Source organism: Numida meleagris, chromosome 14 (assembly GCF_002078875.1).
Source record: "Numida meleagris isolate 19003 breed g44 Domestic line chromosome 14, NumMel1.0, whole genome shotgun sequence".
NCBI lineage: Eukaryota > Metazoa > Chordata > Aves > Galliformes > Numididae > Numida > Numida meleagris.
This window is the reverse complement of record NC_034422.1, coordinates 5,844,170-5,867,210: the sequence shown is the minus strand read 5'-3', so window position 1 is coordinate 5,867,210 and position 23,041 is coordinate 5,844,170. Positions and strand designations below refer to the sequence as shown.

General features: G+C 47.8%; 2 protein-coding genes across 4 annotated transcripts; one reads left to right on the top strand and one right to left on the bottom strand.

Annotated features, from left to right (window-relative positions):
- MORN3 (MORN repeat containing 3) lies at positions 51-10,045 on the top strand. Of its 3 annotated transcripts, none has more exons than XM_021413320.1 (6): positions 51-164; positions 3,727-3,882; positions 4,351-4,508; positions 6,188-6,347; positions 7,816-8,000; positions 9,742-10,045. In XM_021413320.1, the coding sequence occupies exons 2-6, from the start codon at positions 3,738-3,740 to the stop codon at positions 9,811-9,813; spliced, it is 720 nt and encodes a 239-aa protein (XP_021268995.1). In that variant the 5' UTR covers positions 51-164; positions 3,727-3,737; the 3' UTR covers positions 9,814-10,045. The 3 variants fall into 3 exon arrangements, with proteins under 3 accessions (XP_021268995.1, XP_021268994.1, XP_021268993.1); XM_021413319.1 differs by lacking the exon at positions 51-164 and adding an exon at positions 2,804-2,939; XM_021413318.1 differs by lacking the exon at positions 51-164 and adding an exon at positions 3,110-3,243.
- Positions 10,491-23,019, bottom strand: ORAI1 (ORAI calcium release-activated calcium modulator 1). Its single transcript, XM_021413321.1, has 2 exons — positions 22,737-23,019; positions 10,491-13,695 (listed from the first exon to the last, which is right to left on the bottom strand). Exons 1-2 carry the CDS (start codon positions 22,848-22,850, stop codon positions 13,129-13,131), a joined length of 681 nt encoding a protein of 226 aa, XP_021268996.1. The 5' UTR covers positions 22,851-23,019; the 3' UTR covers positions 10,491-13,128.

Here is a 23,041-nt window from a genome sequence, read left to right as displayed (position 1 = left end):
AGGCGGCGCGAGACAACACGAGACAGCGCGGCCCGCCCCGCCCCTCCCCGCCCCTCCCCTCCGTGCGCCGCGCGCCCCCCTGAGGTAACGGCGGTTGGCGGGCTCGTGAGGAGCGGCCTGCGCGGCTCGGCCTGAAGGAGTTCGGCGTTGCGCTGCTGCAAAAGGTTTCGGAGTCACTCGTGATCTCTTCCCATCTCCTGGCAGATTAGAGCTGTTTGCATAATCTCAATATTTTCAGGTTTTTAGGTATCTCGCGACTCTAACTTTCCGTCTTTTTTAATGGCAGGCCTTTCTTCTAGGACCTTTGAAAAGCAAATCTACAAGTAGAAAATCTGTTTTGCCTTTGCTTTAATAGTCCTCAGGTCATCAGCCGTCACGGCCAGAAAACATATCAAAGAAATTGAGTTAATAATTCAAGTTAAAGATCACAGCAATTGTGTCTGTTCTTTTGATGTTAAATTTTGTTTGAGTACGTGTACTCATATATATAGCCAAATGGGAGCTCCTTCCTTTGGCCTTCCAGACGCAGGCTGCATTCATTCTGTTCTCTTGTGATCGCTGACTGCTTCCTTAGATTCTTTTCCTTTGTCCTGGAAATATCGATTCTTTCCAGCAGTGCAAACAGGAAAGGATAAAATACAAATTCTACCATCAGGTGACAGTAAGCCATGAAAAATAAAATATTCTAACTCATTTCAATGGGGAATTGGTACTGCTGATCTCAGCTTGTGATCGGGATTTATTCCTCGGTGAAGGATTTGGAACAAGCGAGGCATTATCTCAAGTATGGCCAATTTTCTTTTGCCTTCGTCATCATAGTGTGACCTGCGTGTTTTAAAACAGCGTGCAGGGTCCTGCAGGGCACTGTCCAGTTGCACAGCAAGTCATTCTCTGCTTTGGGTGACCTCTGACCGACATCGGAATCCCGCATTGGAATGCAGGTGTCACAGGTACTCAGGTAGAGACAATTAACTGCAAATCTGCAGCAAAGGAAATCCTGGGGGGAAGGCTATCTGCTAGGCATCAGCTGCAGCAGCTTTCTAGTGAACATTTCGCTTTGCATGGATATGCAAGTACTTGAACATCTCAGATAACCTCCAGATCTTACTTTAGATTGTTTGCATGTAAAAGCAACACTTGTTTTATCTTGAGAGAGCTGCTCACAGCAAACAGGGGAAGGGAGGGGAAGAAATGCATTCCTGCAAGGCTGTCAAAGCAAGAATCAGCCAATGGAATTTGTGTCTCAAACCTTCAACATCGCCTAAATCCTGTTCGTAAGAACACTTACAAACATCCGTGGGGAAAAGCTCTCAGTGCTGCACCCACTCTGTGCTCATTTGGGCAAACCTGACACACGTTTGGTTACAGTCCAAGACCCTCCCACCTCTTCCTCTGGGTTTTAAGTTGAATATAGCAGCAGTCAAACACACATCTGAGCATCCTGCATTCACAGTATGTTGTTGTCACATTCTTCACCTTTAAAGAATTCCAGCATATGTTTCTCTAAATGTTTTCCTCTATTTATTCTACAGAGTTCCCAGAATAAACTTAAATTATTGACTCTGACAGTTTTCAGTTGGTTTGGGCATTTCACTTTGGTGGTTCCCTCAGCTTTGTGAGAGCAATCTCAGCTCAGAGCAGCTGTCTCCTTTTATTGCAGAAATGATTGGTTTCAGATGTTGCCGAGCACCGGGGTCCCTTGGGTTTATTTAATAGCAGCAACAAAATAAAATCTTACTTTTTAAACTGAATAAAGAAAAAAAATTAAAGCCCAGGGTATGCCCTGTGGCCTTGCTCCACGGATGGCCGAGCCCTGGCCACGTTTCCCCGCGCAGCTCCCGTTGCCCGGTTTGCTCTTTGGCACTACTGGAGCTACCGCCCAAGCCTGAACTCAGAGAAAGGATTCTTAATACAGTATAATAGAAAGTATTTTAATATGAAGCCCTCTCATCAGTGAGTTGATGCCCTGCCAGCAGGGCAGGCCGACCGCCCGAGGCCATCAACAGTTCAACAGTTGGAGCACAGGAGCTGGGCTCTTGAGTTCTCCTATGCAACGCTTGCTTGTTCATTATTGCAGCTGCCGCTGGGTTTGCTTACATCTGCCTCTGTGCTTTCTCCAAACATTAGGAAGGTTAAGAAACCAATTTGTGAACTTTAATTGGTTGCTTAGTTATCTGCTTCTCTTTATTGCATCTAAACCAGTTTAAAATACATACTGGATTTCAAACATAGGCACACACGTGTCTTTCATTGGGCAGAAGCTGTGGTTGGGTGATGCGCGGTTTGGGCTTGCTTTTCAAAACCCTTGAACAAGCTGCACTGTTAAAAATCAACCACTGGAATTGTCCGCATCAGGTAATTAATGTGACCAACAAATCCTGAGTTAGCTGCAGTGCAGTACAGTGGCTGAAGGATTCCAGATAACTGATGCTGTTCCAGAGGGGCCCGTCTGTGTTTGTCATTAGGGCTGTGATGCTGGGGCTGCAGTAAGCGTTCTTCTCTCCTCCCTCGTGGGTTTCCCTCATTTCCCCCACAAATCCCCGTCCTCCTCTGCAGCCCTGCACTTTGCCATGGCAAAACGCAGCAGCCATTGTGTCTGGCGATTCTTAGGCTCGGCACAAAACAGAACACACGTTGTGAACGAACGGGAACGAATCCTTCCCGAACATCTCGATCTCACTCTTAACAGCAGAAAACATATTTCTTGTACGAATACTTCCTAACTTGGTCGGTCTCCGCAGTGCTCGGTTGTACCTGCGGATTGCTGCAGTCACCCGTACCCGCTGGGACTCAGCTTCCATTTCCTAGAGCTCCCCGGGGCCACCCGCAGCCGGGCCGCGCTCCCTGCTCCCTTGGCGCAGGAGTTTGGCGCGGTTGCCATGGCGACGCAGCGATGGTGCCCGCACTCGGTGCCGCGCTCTGCGCCACTCGCTGAGCAGGTTGGTGCCCGCGGGGCGGCTGGGGCCGGGGAGTAGGAAAGCGTGGGCCCAGCTCCGGGTGCCCGCAGCGCGTGGGCTTGCCTGGAGCGCTGCCGCCTCACTGGGGATTTTCCCCCCGAGCTCACAATGAGCTCGCTGCCCGCTGCTGCTGCCCAGCCCCACTGGTGAGGAGCAGGGTAGGAAGCACGGCCCACAGCACCGCTGCGTATTGGGGTAGAAGGATCGTCACGGACTCCAAAATGCCATTTTTGTTAGCAGTGATAGGCTCTAAATAATTTTGGAATGACCAAGTGGGGAGCTAAGCGTGAGTGTTTTCCGAGATACCCGATTTAAGAAAAATCTAAGATGCTAGCTTACTGCCTAGCAGTGAGTTATTTCCTGAAATACAAACCACGTTGCCGTTTGCTTAATGGGCGCTACCTCCTGGCATGGAGCAGGCAGAGGAGCAGCCCTAGGGAGGAGCTTGGCTGAGTCCCCGCTGTGCCAGGACAGGTCTGACCTGTGGGTCTGCCCGTGGGTCCCTGTCCTCTGGCAGGTACGCATCCTGCTGGCACTTCTTTAGCATTTCCTAACATGCTGCCAGCCTGTTTTCAGACAGAGCCGTTTTGTACATAGGTATTTTTAGATACCTTCTGTTTGTCATACCTTTACATATATATCAAACCCAGACCTCAGTTCTGGCTCTGGTGCATGTTAAAGTACAGCTTACAAATAGACCATTCTACCAGTACCTGCTTTTGTAATTTCTTCCTAATTATTTCTGACAATCATTTGTTTTCCTCTCCAGCTGGGAACACAATGCCTGTTGTAAAATACCCCAGGGCTGCAGAGCCTCGCTGGCATGAATGGGAGAGGAAAGCACAGAAATGTGGATTAAGACATACAGTCTATGCTGTAAATGGGGATCAGTATACTGGAGAATGGTTGGACAACTTGAAACATGGTAAGATCCATCATTTGGAGAAAAAGCACCAACGTAGGTGTCTTGAGAAAAGTTCAGTGTGTCAGGGAGCAGTCAGTCCGTGGTTGTATGTGTTCACCCATGTACAACAGCACGTGTTCGACATAATGCCATGCAAAATGTTCTCAGACATATTGCTAGTAGGTAATGAAGAGCTGCTGAGGACACTCAGCTGCAGGGCTGTTACTGAGACATCTAGGCTACGGATGTCACAAATGCTCTAAAAGCAGCACGCTGCAGACAGCTCCACGCACTGACAGGGCCCTCTTGGCTCCCACTGCACAGGTTGCAGGGAAAACATGACCCAGTGCACAGACACAGCCCAGAAAAGCAGGGATGCTGCTGCATTGCCAGCACTGAAACACACTGGCTTCTGGGATAATCATTTAGCATCGAGTCTTCTCCTACCCATCGTGATCACCTCCCTGTAATTCCTGTTGATTGAAACAGGTAAAGGCACCCAGATCTGGAAGCACAACGGTGCTATTTACAGCGGTGACTGGAAGTTTGGGAAGCGGGATGGGTACGGCTCATACAGCATTCCTGACCCCGTGACCAAGGAATACCAGAAGGTGTATACGGGCTGGTGGATAAACGACAAGAAATGCGTAAGTGAGATTTTCTGCATCTGCCTTGAAATATGCAAAATAATCATTTAGAAAACTGTTTTTTGTTTTGTTTTGTTTTTTTTCAAATGGCACCCATCCCCCAGACTGAAGGTCCAAAAGGGTTTGTGGCAAATGAGTATGTGAAGCAAGAAAATGAAAGCAAGAGCTCGTGCTGAAGCCCTCTCCTGGTGGGAAAGCCATCTCCCTGCCCTCCCCAGCCTTCAGGCTTGGGTTTGCTTTAAGCTTTGGCTTGTCCCTCCAGAAAGCCCAGGAAGCTCCAGGGGTGACACCCATCACCCTGCGGAGTCCACAGGCTCCAACTGGAGCAGGAAGCAGCCAGCCCCCAGCCCCTGCAGTGCAGGTGGGCAAGGCCATGCGTCCGTGCGTGAGTGTGTCCTGACCCCAGCACTTACTGCGCTTCCAGCGGCAGGAGGAACTTGCTCATAGAGCATGCACTGCGAGCACTGCAAGAAAAGCCAGCTTACAAGCACTGTGCTGCGCTGTGTACTGTGTTACAGCACATTAAGCAAAAAATACAAGTTATTTTGGGAGTTAAGCCTGTCACATAAATCACCAGCTTTTCTACAGGAAGCACAACGAGGAAGTCATCCGGTAAAAACAACTGCAATCCTATGAGCAAAATCCTTTTAGGATTTTCTGATCTGCCAATGGAAACCTTGTGTTTGCCTTCACGTCCACTCCTAAATTAAATTAATAGCCTCTTATGCTTCTAATTGGTGTGCAGCTCTACAGCTTGAGCCCCTTTGCAGGAGCTTCTTCCCTCATTCCCTGGGAATGTACTTTGGATGATTGAGTTTTGGCAAAACGTTTACAATGACATCCAAACAACAGTATTTTTATTTATTTTTCTTTTACAAAATCTTCCCCTTTACATCCAGGAAGCTTAATAGAATGAGTGCTCTGAAGAGCAGGTATTTATGGAACTTTTTTTTTTTTCCCCCAAGGGTAAATTACTGCTTTCTTCCTATGGGAACACTCATTAATACTATGTAAATATTTATCAGTGGTATTATGCCCCACTATAGGGAAGTCTCTAACCTGGCCAGCACAGGCACAAGATAAACACCTCCCTGGGGTTTCCAGCTCACACACACTTAATGGGCTTAATTCAGAAGCTTGCTTACCAGATGTACCACCAGCAGCAAGCTGAGAGATGGTCTGAGGTGCGAGGGCTGTTTGTGTCTATGGATGGAGCAGAAGCGAAATCCATTGCTAGTGGCACTGGAGACTGTTAGTCTGCCCAGGGCTGGGAAGGGGCTCAGAGCCTGGGATGCTGCAGACTGCAGGAGACATCAGCTCTGCCACGAGACATCACATCCCACTGGGAGAGGCATGTCACTTAGGTCATGCATCCCCAGGTTTGTATACCAATAGAACCTGCTTTTAGCTAAATATTAGCAGCAGTCATGCCAAAAACAATACACCAAGATACAGACCTGAGATTTTGTTATGGGAATGTGATAATTGGTCGGTAAAATCCCATAGCATCACCTCTCATTTCCTGCGACATGTAAACAGAGGCTGAGCTAGGCTGCCATCAGCTGTATCTAACAGCTGTAAGCAAAGGAGCAGCGTATCAAGAGATTAATGTCTTAGAATTGAACACCAACACCTTTAGATCGAGAGGCTCCTAAGTGACCACCTCTGGCACTGTGCAGGGCTACGGGACGATGTTCTACCCCAGCGGGGAGCGCTACGAGGGCGAGTGGAGCAGCGGGCTGAGAAGCGGCTGGGGTCGGATGTGCTACGGAGACGGCTCCATCTACGAGGGGCAGTGGCTGGCAGACCGGCCGGGCGGGCAGGGGATGCTGCGCCTGCGTGAGTACCAGCGTGCCCGGCCCTGCGTAAAACCCACGCACACCAAGCGGTGTCCGTCCTTCCCTCCAAGACGAGCGGTGGTGCTGCCTTATCCCCAGCGCAGCCCTGTGGGGGGGCAGAGGCTGCTGCCCCGTCTGGTGCCTCTCTCGGGGCCCTGGGCTGGAGGCAGCAGTCTGGGCAAGGGCGGGCGCGTGATGCTTAAGGCCACACACATGGAAGCTTGCTTTTGCTGTGATTTACATTTAAATGACGGAGATGGTTAGGGTTAGAGATAATATATTGTTGGGCCAGAGAAGAACAAATCGCTGTTTTCAAGGCAGGCGCATCGCCAGGCATGCTTTCTAGCTACTGCATACCAAAGAGTCCATTCTCCAGTACATTACAAACAACCGTTTTTTTTTGGGCTCGTTCCATCCCTTCTTGTGCTTCCGACACTAGCTCACATTGAGAGAACGCAGGGGTTCACTGGTACACAATCCCTTCCCAGCTATGACACTTCAGCGTATCGCAGATTGGAAATGTTGGGGGCAATCCCATCAGAAAACAGATATTTGGATTTTTTTCCTTTTATTTTGCTAGTGATTTAACATTTTTCCCCAAAGCCAAGAATCCCAGTACTTCGCAGCATGAAACACCGCGTTCCAGGGACATGTAAAGAAACGTCATCTCCGCGGGTTATTATTATTATTATTAATCTCTCCATTTTTTTCTTGGAGGCAATCTCAAGGCTTATCACTAGCAAAGCAAAGCAGCCAGGAGGAACAAGCATGACCCCCTCTGCACATTGCGTACACATCTATGCTTTCTCTGCTGGCTGTAAATCTATTTTGGATCAATGGCTCATACCGATGACACCAACGCACGCTTTCAGGGGTGGCTCATTCAACTGCCCCACTTTGCTCCCATCTAAGCCACCCTCCCTGTTACAAACCAGACACCCTCTGGGCTTAGCAGCTGCTGCTGCACTGCTCAGGAGCCTGGCAGCCCCAGGCAGAGCCCGGGACCCCACTGAGCTGGATTCCTTCTGGTTAAAATTAGCCAGAGCGATTATTTCATACCCATAAGCTGAACACATTCAGCTCGGCCGCTGGAAGTGTGCCCACGTGCCGGCAGCATTGCAATGGTGAAAGAAAAAGGAGTTCTCCAGCGGAGGTCATAACGAGCCGCAGCTCAGATTAAATCACTCGTCCTGGCCATGTGCCTGGCAGGGTGAGCACAATCAGGATTAAGGTGCTGCTCCACCACCGCAGCTGCAGCGCAGGAGCTCGGAGCAGAGCAGTGCAGCAGTAGGCAATGCAGCCCTGGGATCCTCTGGTGGGGCAGCAGATGTGAGCAATGAATGGGAACAGCAGAGTGCTGCAGCACACCCCGTGCAGGCAGCAGCCCCTCTGACATAGCCTCAGCTTCCTGCCTAGCCTCTTGATGAACACAGGTGGATTTCATGCTCTGTTCATGTATTTGATTGCAGCAAATAATAATAGGTACGAAGGAGGCTGGAAAGATGGAAAGAAGCACGGCCCAGGCAGATTCTTCTACTTGGAAAAGGGACAATTGCTTGAAGGCATCTGGGTGGCAGATATACCAAAATGTGGGATTATGATCGACTTTAGCAGAGATGAAGCTCCTGCCCCTACTCGGTATCCAATCCCAAAGGTAAGTGCTTGGAAATGCTGCTTTTGCTAATGACGTTTACACCAACAGCACTTGTTAGTTCATGGTACCTATCTGGGCCATGCTTTCTCCTCAGGCAGTCACCCTCAGGGTCTGTGCTCAAGCTCTTTTGGCTAACAGCAACCTGAACGTCCGCAGGGCCAGGCAGCTGGCAGACAATAGCCACGGAGACAATAGCAGGATTTGTCAAAACCAAATAACTTCTCCCAGCCCAACGGCTAAGGCTGACCAGACCTCACCAAACCAGTTGAACCCTGGTGCCTGCTCTCTTCCCCAGCACCTGGCAGTGCCCACACCAACATCCCCACTGCCCCATTCCCTGAGAGCAGCCCAGCAATGCAGAGCTGAGGGCTCTCAGCTGAGGGCTGACCAGCAACACCTTCGATGACCGCAGCTTGGCACGCACAGTCGCTTTCTTCCAGTAATACAGGGAACACAGGCCTCACAGCCAGTGAAGTGCTTTACCTTCTTCTGCTTCAGGAGCAGGGTTGTAGTAATTAGCACTGGGCAAAGCACAGCCTGCTGAGGCCCACAGCTCCTTCCATCTTCATTTCCCAATTTTTTCACAGCTGCTTTCTACGGTAAGGTCCTCTTCAGCATTTTTGACAGCCAGTTCCTTCTCCAAGTTTGAGGCACACTCACAGCAGCACAGAATAATAAACATCAAACACTCACCAGAGAAAAGCAACCCCAATTTTGCAAAAAGAGCAGCGCTTCTCTAACTAAAAATCTTTACCTTACATGGTTTGTCAAAGGTCACCTGAGAGCTGCCTCTTTGGCAGCTCAGCCCAGAGCACAGGATGAGTTTCACAGCCGCTAAAGCAGGATGCTTGAGCCCAGCAGCTTGATTAACTCCCTTGAAGACCAAATTATGACCCAGTTTTCCTTGTTTTATGAACTAAAAGAAAGCATCAGCTCTCACTGCCATTATTGTGCTTTCAGCTGGGAGAGATTTATTGATCTCAGAATAGGAATGAAGAAACATAAAAGGAGAAAAACTGACTGCAGGTTTTCATAAACCGTTTGTCAAATTACTGTCAGTAGCAGCTGTCAGGGAAAACTCAGCTGTCTTCCCTTTCACAGCCTGCGAGGAAAATGAGCAATGGGAGGACGTGTTTGAGAGGGCCCTAACTGCAGTGAGGGGAAGGACAACAGAGCAGCCTTGGAGCACCCGCTGTCCTAGTTACTGCAGTGAAGGCTTTGTAAGGCTTAGTGAAGCAAGGCTGTCTTCTGCTGGGGAGAACACACACGTGAAGCCCCCAGCATGCACGGGGATACAAAGCAAGTCTGAGCAAGATGACAAGCTCCTGGCATGGCTTTAGTGCTTCCCTCTGCATTATCTGCGTGCACCCTATTTGATGGCATGGACTCCTGCTTTCACGTGACTTACTGATGCTCATTACTGCTCATTACTCACTGTCTGAACTACAGGCGAGATCCAACAGGCTGCAAACCAAAGCCAGTTTTGCCCAGGAATGTGTTTTTGTTAAAGGAGAATCAATGCAGCACTCCATGCTGAGCTGCCCCAAGGAGACAAATGGATGTTCAACATGGTAATGAAATTAGGGAAGTGCAGCGATGTTTCTGAGTTAGTAACTGAAAGGTTGCGGTACAAACTACTGTCCTGCTGCATGGGAGACGCTCTGCTAACGTTAATCAATATCTATAAACTTTAAGCCTCTTTAATTACACTGCATAATTGATTTCCATTCTTTTTATTTAGATTGAACTAGCTGATCCTGACGGTGTTTTAGCAGAGGCCCAGGTGATGTATGATGACAGCCAAAACGAATAACGGGACGTTGAAGGAAAAAAGACGCAAGATAAGAGCGTGCTCCTGGGCTACTTACTCATCTGAGTGTCACGTCCTTGCTGCGCCCTGTCACCTCGTGGTCAGCCTCACCTGTCCTCCAGAACTGCCCCGTGTGCTTCACTGTGCAGGCGGCTTTGCTGCAGGCCTCCTCCCACCCTCTGTCAATTAAAACACACTAAGCAACAAGCAAATAAAAACCATTTGCACCAGCAAAGTGCTGAGAGATGCAGCGACACCTCACCCAGCTCCTGCCTTATTCCTCCCGCTGGTTACAAAGGCCGTGCCTGACTGCTGAGAAACACATTGTGGGAGAGCGTGCAATTAGTTCACCTGACTTAAACTATCACGTCTTGTTTACAGTTGTGTGGTCCCCTTTCACATTTTCTCAGCTGGAAGATAACCTACTTCTCTATTTAAACACTTGGAAAAGAACAACAAAGCACTTAGTGTCGAGATGTAAACAGCGCTGACGGGAGGAAAAGCATTCGGCCAGCATCCTGCTCTTGATACCTGCGTGAACAGGAAACGTCATCTGTGTGTGACTGCAGTGAGTCAGCGCACACATCTCAGAGACCCGCAGAAATACAGCTAGGATCAGCACAACACAGGCAAGCAGAGGCAATGGATGTAGAGAAAATGAGCATTTTTAGGCACCTAGGTAACAATCAGCAACAACTGAGTATATTTTATTTCATTATCTGAAGTTATTTTATATCTAAATAATTGATATACAATAACTGACATTTAAAATGCTTGAGGTAAACATGAAATACCATTAGTATAAATAAAGAATAAAAACCAAACTCAAGTGCACTCTTAACATCTAGAGCCACACGATGGGGCCTGGTTACTGCCTCTGGCACACAGTTATGAGACCATGGCCCAGGTACAACTTTCACGACCATTTCCACAGCTGGAAAATGAGAGAAACACACTTGATATCAGAGATTAAAGTGCAGCAAATAGTCAGTAAAATGGCTGGAGCTAACAGCTCCGACAGGTTAGGACCTACTGGCTTGAGAAAGTTAAAAAATAAGCTTGTAATTTTATATTTCCTTAACAAAACACTTTCATTTCATTTTGTAAAAGATCCACGAGATAAAAAGAAATCCAGAAACTTATCAAGAACAGCAAATAACTTTACAAAATAAGCTCAGATAATATATTTTCTGGACTTACATTCAAAATAATGTTAAGAGTTTTAAATACATCATTTACAGACAGATGCATAATTTTTCAGCCCTGCAGCACCCTTTGGACCATTTATTCCAGAATGTATATCAAGCCAAATCTGCTTCCTTTACTGATGCTTTTAAGAATCTCCTCTCCTAAGATGGGACTGGTATTCCTCTGAAAGATGGGAAAATACACATTGTGTCTGCCTTAAAGTTACTGAGGTTTGGAATGCTGTTTTCCTCACTGCCTTTACTATCGTAATCTTTACCGTGCTCCATGAACAAATGTGTGAGGAATCGTAGCCACAGTTCTCACCAGGAACACATTGACACCAGTACAAGAATACCTATACCTGAAACACACCGTAATGGCAGAGCTAGAGAAAATCCTGCCAGGCTCTGTACACCAGGAGGCCTCAGGAAGTTGGCATGTGGGAAACTGGTTTCTGCCAGTGGGCAGAGGATACTCCAAGAAACCTGCTGAAAAAACACCAGGTCCTTTGTTAATGGCTGTTTTTCAGAACACAGATGCACCACGGGTAGCACTGCCAACACCTTCCACATCCCACAGACTGAAAATACATCAGGATAACCTGAGATGGAGGCTGGGTGTAAGAGATCACAGTCAGCCTAGGCTCACTCAGGTACAGTTCCCTGTGCTGTCATATTCACCAGTCTGATTAAAAGAAAAAAAAAAATACCACAGTTTGTTACAGTGGTAACAATACCACAGTGATAGCTACAGTAGGAGGTAAAGGTTTGTTCCATTAGATTTGAAACCCATCTCAGTTTGTGTTCAAAAATGGCTTTTACCCATTACAAACCAAAGTTTCTCTGCACAACAACTGCATTCCAAAGAAAATCCACTTACAGACACAGCTGGAATTACTGCAGCAGCCCAGCACTACTGCTGCATCTTTCTTGGCCAAACCTCTTACCTAAGAGGCCCAAGGGAAGTTCTCGCTTAAGGAAGAAACAAAAAAATGCCACCACAGCCTCACTAGCATAGATGCATCTCTGAAAGTAAGCAGCAATATTAGTTACAAATAATCTTTCATAAATAAATATACAGAGATAAAAGTAGCCTTCCAGATCCTCTGGAAGCAAAAGATGTCTAAGAAGTTATTACAGACAACACTTCAGCAAGCAGAAGACTTTCTAAACAAAGAAGACCAAGGCATAGCTAATTACTTGGGAACTGAATGCAGAGAAAGCACCTTTTGCTGCTTGTATCTGAGGATTTATTAAAAATATTTTTTAATATAAAAGTATAAAATAATTGCTACTTTGACTTGGAAAAAACAGCAGTGGTTCTGATTTTCAAGCAAAAAAAAATATCCAGTGATAATTTCCATTTAGTTCCTTCTTTTTAAAAAAAGATTCCTAAATGGAAAAGAGGCAGTTCTATCTCTCCAGATAATACGTGCCAGCTTGTAAGAACTTTAAAACAGTTATTGCTTTTATTTTCTTCCAAAGAAGAGCATAGTAGTCTCATTCCTACTCCTGTGGCCACCCCACATCGCAGCAGAACTAGTCCTGGGTGTTCAGTGAGTTATACAACGCGTAACTGCCACGGGAAAGGGTGCAGGAGAAGTCACTGACGTAATAATTACTTGGCAGCAAAACACACTGGGGAAAGTGGTGGGAGAGCTTTCCCTTCTACCATCTGTCAGGCTGAGAGCGAGAACAGCGCTAGCACCGAAACCAAGTGCTAATTGCTGCATATCCCAAGTAATTTGTATCATGCCATGCAACATGGACTAGACAAGCAGTATCTTCTAGTAAATGCCAACATTAAATAAAGAGGAAAAGCTTCTCTGTCCATTCCTAACACCCAGATTTACAGCATTACTCTCCTTACGTTTGTGCAGCCACCATTCAGCGCGAACAAGAAGCAAACCAGAGTGCTCACAAGAGGGATGCGTGTGCGGCACACACATACCCAGCCATCCATTCCTTCTGGTGCCAGCTAGCCATGGCATGATGAGAACTTTTTTTTTTTTTTTCCAAACATTTATAAGCTTCCATTGAAAATAAAATCAACAGTTTGAACAGTTCATGCACAGGAGAGTCAACATAAGGCAGGAGCAGAACGGTGGGTTTATTTGCTTTAAGTACAGGTTTATGCAAAATGGGTAACAGCTGGGGAGATGGCATCACCTCTGTGATCCAGCTGATCCTGGAGCCGTGCAAATTCAGCAAGTTCATTCAGTTCCTGAAATTGCCTATCTGTTTTATGGCTCACCAGCGACCTGTAGAAGTGGACTGCAAAGACAATGAAGATCAGTCCAAAGGGAACCATGATTGACGTCGATGCAATGGCTGCTGCCTGTCCTGACGTGATGCTAGAATTGCTGCTCTGAGCTGGGTCAACGGGGTTCTTCTTCAGGGGAAGAAACTTCACCCAGCACAGCAATACCACCTCTGCAAGAAAGAGCAAAGTCCCAATGACAGTAGAAAATGCCCAGGCAAGCTCAATGTGCCGATGCATACGCTCATGAGGAGATTCCTTTACAGAGTTGAGATTATGCACGTTGCTAACGGCCTCTATATTTGGAAGAATGCAGGTACTTATCATGAGAGCAAAAAGGTGAACTGCAACAAGGACAGTAGTACAGGCACTGAAGGCTATCAAGAGACCTCGTGGGTAGTCGTGCTCTGAATCAAGCTGAACCTCTACCATGGCCACCTGAAAGGAAAAAGGGAAAAAAAAGGAGATGTAATTACCTCTGTTACACACTACTTGACTATCAATTATTCTGATTTAAAGTCATTTTAATTGCAGGATAATTAAGCATGTCATTCTAATTCCATTTACGCTGAGCCAGTAAAAACACTTATTGGATGCCCAAACGTTTCTGGAACTCCACCTGCTCCAAACAAAGTAATAGGCTGCACTGCACTTCTGTCTTAGGTGGGAGCTATCACACAAGGCCGCCCTTTCGTATTTAAAGCTCAGCTTCAAGCCAACCATCAGCATGCACAAAAGCCACAAACAGCACAGCCAGCTTGCTACCTCCAGCTGATCCCACAGAACAGCTGGATTTTAGGAGTCCAAGTATGCTGATCACGAGGTGAAAGATTTCTTCTTTCCCGTAGTACAGAAGTGGCAGCTTTTGATCTCTTACAATGGATTGTAAATATTGCTGAGTGTTATGAAATGTTTTGTGTCCCATACACACGTAGAATGAATGCTGTATGAAGTCATTTGAAGCAGGTACCAGTAACATGAACGCCTGTGAAGGCTGCACGCTGCCTTCAATCCCCACTAGTCCTTTCATCTCCTGTGCGTGTGTTCTGAAGAGCAGGAGCCTTTCATTACACCTTTCCATGGGGCTCTCACTTATATTCTTTCACCCAAAATAAATGCTTAAGCAAACTCCAAAAAAAAGGTTCAAAACATGAAAGGCTCCACCGTGTCCATGGTGCCAAATAAATGTTAGAGGGAATCAGCATGGGGAAGGCTGGAAGAAAGAAAAACAGCATTCTCCTAGACAAGAAAAACCAAACAAACGAACCAGGGAAAGATTCAAGGAATTATTCCATTCAGATAAGATACGGTAACAAGATCCAGAAAGCACAGTAGTTACTCCTGTTTGAAATAATAATAGCATGCTGTTTACAGCAGAAATCCTCCTGTTCAAGGGATGAAGCAGTGTGAGAAATCCCAGCCAGCACCAACCCCTGGAAGCTGTGCCTAGCCACATCTCCGGGAGAGCATCTCCCCATGTCTCATCAGCTCAGGTTTAGCCCATTGCTGCACCACACAGATGGCTTAACTGGTGCTCAGACTGCAGCACGCATCTCAGACACCTCGGTTTTCATCAAAAGCTTACACGGAGAAACGTTCACAGACAGCTGCCAAAACAGTAAGAGGATTCAAATCTCGTGACTTTGCCAGAGCTGGGCCAAACTGCACCAAGTCCGGGATCCCACCTCCACACACGCGCAGAACCAGCACGTCCTAGGGCACCCCAACTCTTAACTGCCTGCCCCAAACATTAAGCCAGCCGAGGCTCTTACTCACACACGTTTCAACAGGCACTCGAGGCTATTTGCCAATGTTTTAATTCCTTTATTGAAAGCTCTTATCATAAGCCCAACCAACCAGCCAAGCTAGTGAGCAGCATCCAAGCGTTAAAGAAACTCCACAAGAAATCACAGTAATACATACATAATTCTTGTGCAAAGGTTTTAAAATAACCACTTCTCAGCTGCGAAAAGCTTCACAGTTGAGAGGATAAACATATGGCCGTCAGGTCTCTCTTCAGCAGGGATTGCTCTGTAAGCCCCCATGCACTCGTGGGATGCTGGGCTTCCTGCGCTGTGTTTTTCACAGAACAACTGCAAGCCTTCACCTCTGAGGAGTCATTTTCATACTTATCAATATTTTTTTCCATGTATATTTTCTGGTGCGTAGCTTGAATTTGAAAGCTAGGCTGCCAGGTCTATTTCAGACTCAATAATTTCCCACTCTTGCAGGACATTTTCATCCTCCATCCTAGTACTTGCTAGGATAACAACAAAATAAGACACTGAGGAACACCATAAAATAAATAGAAGGGATGGTTTTTGTTGTTGTTGTTGTTGTTTTGTTGTTGTTGTTTTTAAGTATTTCATTCACAAATACTGATAACATTTTACGTTTCATTAACCAGTATCTCCATGTAAGGACGATATCAAGCATCTGATTTTGAAGTTTGGTCAGGCTCGTAGTTCCAATATATTGGCTGTTCTGGAGCTCTTAACATTTCAACGGCATCAGGAAGAAATCTCTTCCCCTTAACCTCGGCTGAGCTAAAGGAAATCCCAAATAATTACCTATAATCTAGAAGTACCTAGTTAGGATCTGGCTTTACTTAAACGCAACCAAAAGAGCATCTTGCACGAAAACAGCATAATCTAAGCTGCATTCACACATTCAGATAGCTCTGTGCAGAGAGAATCAGGGACATCTGATCTCCAAAATGTAGAGGCCCAGACCAGGAATGTGAGATCTCCTGAGGAAAAAGGCTGTGTTTTTATCACTGCTGGACACCTCCCCATGAGTACCTACCACCAGGACACCCTGACAGAACAGATGAAACCCAAGCTTGAGGAACACAAACAAAGCTTCCCTGTCTATGGCTGACAGATGCGTTAAGGCAGAGCAGCTCAGCACAGGCCGCCTGCCGTGCTGGTACCAGCCCCACGTCGCTTCTCAGAGTGCTTTACGAAACACACCGAGACTAGCTCATGAGCAGGAAGGGCGTGACTTCCTTCAGCTCAGACCATACCGTGCAACTAGCTACTATGACTGCAAGCATACCATCTCTGTAAGAATAATTACAGGCAACATCTACACCATCTGAAAGGCAGCGCAGTAAGCTGGCAGCCAGGCAGGCACTACCACACACTGCCCAGTATTCCCAGTTTGAGAACGGGCAAACAAAGCAGAAGCCATCTGCCCACTTGAAGAACTACAGCTGCTGGAAAAAATATTTCTCCTGACGCTGAAGAGATCACAGCTTCATAGATTCAGCCCTCCAAGGGCCCAGTGTAGAAGATCCACACTTTGAACATTTGGGGTATACTGAGACACACATTCAGTGCTGCTCCACTAGCACTGACAGCTCCAAAGGGGTTGGATGTTTCTCTTAAATTTTCCTCGGTGAGAAAATGTGATGTGCCTAAGAAACAAAGACATAAGAGTTTTTCACATGTTCTCAGACAGGAAAGGAAAAAAATTATGTTGCAGCAATTAGTTGTACAGAGACACCCTTAAGCAAAAGGGAAACACACCCCATTGCAGTTGTGACACTAGTGCTAAACACCCTGAAAGGAGCAGGGAAAGCAAGAAAGCATTTCTGTTTTGCATTCATTCAGCATCAATGGAAATCCCTTCAAATGGAGGTTGTAGGATGCAGAATGCCCGAAGGATTTCAAAGCCTACTAAAGTTGATAGAAAGCCTCCACAGGGGGCACAGCAAAGCCGCCTTGTGCTTGCGCCTGGCAGAGCAACTCCCGCTTGACCCGTAAGTGAGAAATCAGTTCATGTTTTCTGTCTCCTCAAACCACCAAGGAAGTTGCTTTGGGAACCTTTCACTGGAAACTAGCAGAAGAACTGCCAACATTTCTCAGTTGCAAGCCTCCATTCTAAAGAAAGTAAACAGCACAGGCCAGGCACCTAAAACATAAAGCTCCATTTTTCATGATGAGGTCTCGCATCTGCTTTCAAACAGCGCTGCAAAGCACGAGAAGTTCCTGTCTCCTTTGCTCCTGCTAGAAGTTCAAAATAAACAGATGAGAACTCCACTTGTAAGGTCACACTTGCAATTCCAGGGCCCCGGTGAGCACGTCTGCTAGGATCCGAGCCCACACAAAGCGTGGTCTGATACATAGATGCTGATGTTCCACGCAGGACTTTTTTCCTCTGTGACCTCTATGAGTTTTCTATGCTGATTAAAAACATGCATCCTTCAGGGCATCGATGTGCTCACAGTATCCAATACAACCCGCTTCAGCATCTTTGCCTTCACCACTTTTAAAGTTTCTTTGAACAGTTGCCACCTGACTTGTACGGCACACCAGCAGGGCTGCTGCAAGCATCTTGCCTCGCTGCATAACCATAGCGTAACGTAGGCTGTGAGACACCTCCAGAGGTCATCTGCTCTAATCCCTGGCTCAGAGAGGAGCTAACTTTAACTTCAGGTCATCCTACAGATATGATTGAAAGATTTACTGCAGCCCTTGACAAAGCTGCAAGTCTGAAACAGAGCTTCCTGACAAAACTAAAGGACTCTCGTGACTTCAGGATGCAAGACTGGAGTTTGCATAGGATCACAGAAGGCCAGCACTCACACTTTCAAGAGATGACTGAGTTTGAGCACGTCACATTAAAGCTTTCACCAATCCTGGATTTCACAGTTATGGGAGCCTCAATAATGCCATATTGCAAGAAATCAAACAACTTGCCCTCTAGAAGCTGCAGAAATTTCAGTTCTATTTACAGTTCAATATCCTGAAACAAGTCAATTTCACTTGCTTGTGTACAATACTTCCGTGCCTCATTAAACCACTTTAAAAAGGAAAGGAAAATGCTGAGCACTCCTGAAGTTTCTATCCATAGAAGAGCGCTGACACGGTGACTCTGACAAATACCAACACCGCAGCGTAACAAGAAGTGAGCTGTGGTACTCTGCTAAAGCAATTTTCATCAGCAATAACAATTTTCTATGAAGAACTGGTTGCTGCAAATGAAACTCGTGTGGCCACATAAACACAGGATAAGTAACTGCCCTGCCTTACTGGTTGTTCATTTTACCACAGGGGGGACAGAAATTCATGACTTGCTTCACATTTCAGCGCTATTTCCCAGTTTTATAAGCTATAACGCAAGTCTCAGTTCCTGTTTAACAATCAGGTTCCCTCAAATTAGAAGTATTCTAGGAAAATAAAGACATGAGAGACAACGATCAGAAGGAAAACAAAAGGGAGAACAGAACCAAGAGCCACCCATGCAGCAGGTCACATTGACACTTGAGACTCTACACTGGAGAGAAGATAACAGCTTTGTTGTTATGGGCAATAGCAACAGCAGCAAACAGTTTCTGAGCGCTCTCCAACCTAATCATAGGCTTAATCACAGGCTACATCCTTGCAAGGCTGCCCTCACCTCGTCCCTGGCCTCAGCTACCATTCCTAGGTAAGAAACTGATTAAGAGGAAAAGACAATTTTTATACAGACCAGTATGTGAATAATGTTTTATAAGAAAGCTTTGTGGTTGAATATTGTATGGGTCCATCCACACAGGGAGAGGCAAATCTGACCTGGAGAAATGTAACACAACTACAACACCTTCACCTTGCCAGACCAGAGGCTCTGATCACAAGGTTATTTCAGTAACAGATCGCAGTTTATCTACCTGTGGGGCCACAGGGGAAGCCGGGAACAAGATGGGCACTGTGGGATGGCAAACAGTCACTGCTCCTGCAGCTGCCTCAGCTCCTGAGCCGCCTCCGTTTGCCTGACAGCGCTGCTCACTCCCAGACAGAGGCACAAAGGCAGGCTCTCTGCAGCTCCTGCATCGGTCATTACGAGTTATAAACTCACACAAAAACTCCGTATGAGCCAGAGCCAGTCGCAGGACATTAAAAAAGACAAGCCAAGATTATGTTATTACTGCTTTTTTTTTTTCCTTTAAAACACAGAAAGTAAGCATCACTTACGTACTAGGTTAGAGCTGTGACTCTGTGGCACAGTAGGAAGAAACAACAGCTTCGTATCACCTTTACATCCTCCAAATGACAGCAGCTACAGGCAGCTGCTGCTGGAGAGAAGGGAGAGCCCCAAGCACTCCTTGCTGCCTGCCCTGCTCGTCCATAACCTGCAGACAGAGATGCTCAAAGGAGCAACACAAAACTGCTTTCACAACAGTAAGCAAAGAAGAGACACCTCTTATACAGAGAAGATCCTTCCAGCCGCAGTCATAACCTCCAAGTGCAATAGCAATATAAAAGGTTAGTGGTGGCAGGAGCAGCAAAACCAGGCTGTAAGGCTTTACTGGAGACTACAAAATGCAGCTGTTGCACGTTACTCTTCCAGAAACATGGTAAACTACAGCTGAAACAACCTGTAATGAGGGATCACCAAAGCATGCAGAATGGCAGAGTACACTTTACTGGACAAGGGCTAAGCTGCCTCGAGTATCTGCTCGGTGCTGGCAGCAGCGGGGCTGGATCCTGCTTTTAAACATTTCCATAGTAATAGCTGATACTGAAGTAACGTATCAGTGCAGTCCATCTCCTAGAAAAGATGACAGAAGCTGCCTTCAGAAGACTGCATCAGCTCTTTCAAAGGCAACGGCAGACAGTTCTTTGACAATATCCAGTATTTCAAGCTTGTATGTTACTATTTGCAACAGTCTGCCCAGCTTGAATCATTAGAAGTATTTACAAGTGCACTCTCTGGTAAGTAACATCCTCCAAATTCTAAATATAACTAAGTCAACCACCGAGGCTGTGTAATTTAGATCCCTAATTTAGGCTTGGGTTTTTTCATAGAGCTGTTAATTGGCGGCGGGTGGGGGGGGCAGATTTGACTTCTCCACTTTGATAGTTGTTGGGATTTAACAGCTTCCCTATGATTTTTGGATACACTCTGCAAAGTACTTCCAGTGGAGATGGTCAGCATCGAGGTAACACGTAGCACTGGACAACTGCACCCACAGAAACCTGCACAAAGGACCAGAGCCTGCGTCACTTCCTCCAAGCCAACACAAAGCGTAATATCCTGGTGCGTAGGCTCAGGACCAACACTGACTGTAAAGCAGGCTTTTAATACAAGTCCTCTGGGGAAATGTAACACTTGTGAGCTTGAAACCTGGCTGAGCATTTCATGCTCTACACATCGTTGCCCTCTGCAATCGTGACTTTGGCATGGGATCATTTAACTGGGGCACGCTTCACTAATCTTGAGGGAAAAACCTCAGCAAAACGGCTGCAGTCAGATGCAAGATTAGTCCAACAACGAAGGACCAGTTCAGCGGGAATACACTTAGCTGGTACTAGACGATGCCAGCATGGTTTAATAAAAGACCAAGGATCAATGGAGCAGGCAGGAACCGAGCACATTCCACCGCTGGCAATTCCCAGCAATCTGCTGGGAAGTCCTGGATGTGTCTTTCGGGCTCTTTCTTCCTTGCATTGATAAGGAAAAGGGAGGAACAATGACTCTTAATTGCTGTAATAAGTTTTAGATCCAGGACCAGATTACACCACAGCAGCCCATTGTTCAGACATCAGGTGCTGAGGAATCCACCTAACTCCGGGAACAATGCAGAGGCGTGACAGCAGAAAGCAGGCTCTGCTTTTCGGTGCAGAAAGCGCTCCTCGAGCAGATAAGCAAAGTTATTCAAAAGAAATCTAAAAATACTTGAACATTAAAACAGCTCTTCTGATGAGGAAGTCCCAGCAGCTGACTGTCTGTAACACACCAATGGGGTTACAAGCAGATTTCCAGCGTGACTTTGTCAACGAAAACAAAAGTACAACTGTTTTTGAAGGGGTAACTTCCAGAAAGATAAACGCGATCAATGTAACACTCCACGCAACAAGGGGTTCTGCTGATCACAACGAAGTGGCTTTTCCTGAATTATCCCAAAGCTGCACTTTCACACTGCAGCACTCCTAGCTGCCTGAGCTCCTGGGAAAGCAAGCAGGAGCCTCACCTTAAAGGTCCACAGGGGTCTAGACCCCACAGAATAAGATATCTAAAGAAAACCCAATGAGATTAATGAAATTAAGAATTACTTTCAAATAATAGTATTTAAATTTTAAATAGTGTTTTAAGATGTGGAGTCCTCACTAAGAGACATGGACCTGTTGGAGCACATCCGAAGGAGGGCCACAAGAATGATCTGATGGATGGAACACCTCCCTGCAAGGACAAGCAGAGAGCTGGGGCTGTGCAGCCTGGAGAAAAGAAGGCTTCAGAGAGAGCTGAGAGCAGCCTGTCAGTGCCTAACAGGGCTGGAAGAAAGAAGGGCATGGACTCCTTAGCAGTGTTTGTTGTGAAAGAACATGGGGAAATGGTTTCAAACTAAAGAGGGGAGATTCAGACTGTGTATAAGGAAGAAATTTTTACACTGAGGGCAGTGAGGCACTGGCACAGGGTGCCCAGAGAGGTGGTGGTGCCCCATCCCTGCAGACACCCACGGTCAGGGGACGGGGCTGTGAGCACTGATGGAGCTGTGGGTGTCCCTGTGCACTGCAGGCAGTGGGACCTGACGGCCTTTGGGAGTCTCTTGCTACTCAAGCCATTCTACAAATTCTGCAAACGCAACCATTCACAGCTCCCCATAGGCGAAAGCAAATGAAAGCCAGCGCTATCCCGAGATTTTCTTTTCCACCTTCTGCCCTCGCTGTCAGAAGCACCGAGCGAAGCAGCCATGCTGCCGGTGGCAGTAACACGGGAGGAGGACGCGCCGAGGAACCCCCACCTGCAGCAGCCCCAGCTCACCGCCCCCCGGCCGGCACAGCGCCCTGTCACTCAGTCCCCGCGGGCTGTTTTTAGCCGCCATAGGAGGGCAGTGACATTTATTTGACCGTCAGAAAGAGACAGCTTCGCCGCTGTGCTCTGAAACAGCATCCTCCGCTCCGAACAGCGGCGGGCGGGGAGCGGCTCCCGCTGCAAACACCGCGCGGTGCCCGGAGCTGGGAGCGGGCCGGGCCGGGCCAGCAGGGGCAGTTTCTGTCCGCGCACAGCTTCCGCCTGAAGGAACCAGGAGCGTCCGACGGATTCTGGACCAAAGCGAGACAAAAAGCAGCAGAAAGCGCGCACAACCCCTCAGAACGAGGCAACCCCATGAGTTTCTCAGTAGATTAGTTCACGCTGAACTCCAAACGCCCAACTGAAACCCGGTGGGATTTTTCTCCTTTACTTACCTAAAAAAAAACACCGCAACCCGCGGCCCTCCCCCCCGCCGCGGGGCTGCCAGGGAGCTGTGCCACGAGGGGAACGCGGCGCTAACGGGGCGGCCCGCGCTCGGTGTCGGCGCCAGACGGCCGCGAGGCGGGGGTTAACCCGCGCTAAGAGCGAAATCCCCTCAGACTGAGCTGCCCCGGCCCCGCGCGGCCTCGCACAGCGCTGCCTCAGCGCGGGGCGGCGGGAACGGGAACGCTCCAGCGCCGAAAGGGGAAGCGCCGCCCCGCCCGCCCTCGGCCAGCGCCCCTCACCCGCCGGGCGCTCACCATGGCGAAGCCGGAGAGCAGCGCGGAGGTGCGGCTGGAAGCCTTCAGCTTGGCGCGGCTCAGGTAGAGCTTCCGCCAGGACAGCGCCTGCATCGAGTGCTCGTTCAGGCTCATGGGCTCCGGGCGGCAGAGGAGCGGGCGGAGGAGCGGAGCGGGCGGCACGCGGCGGCGGCGGCTCCTTCCGGCGGCAGAGCGAGGGCACCAGCTGCGCGGCTAACACCCCATGGCGCCCGGCGCTGCTGCCGGTGCTGGGGCCGCGCCTGCCGCCCGCTGCTCCGAGTCTGCGCGCCGCTGCCCGCCCCGCC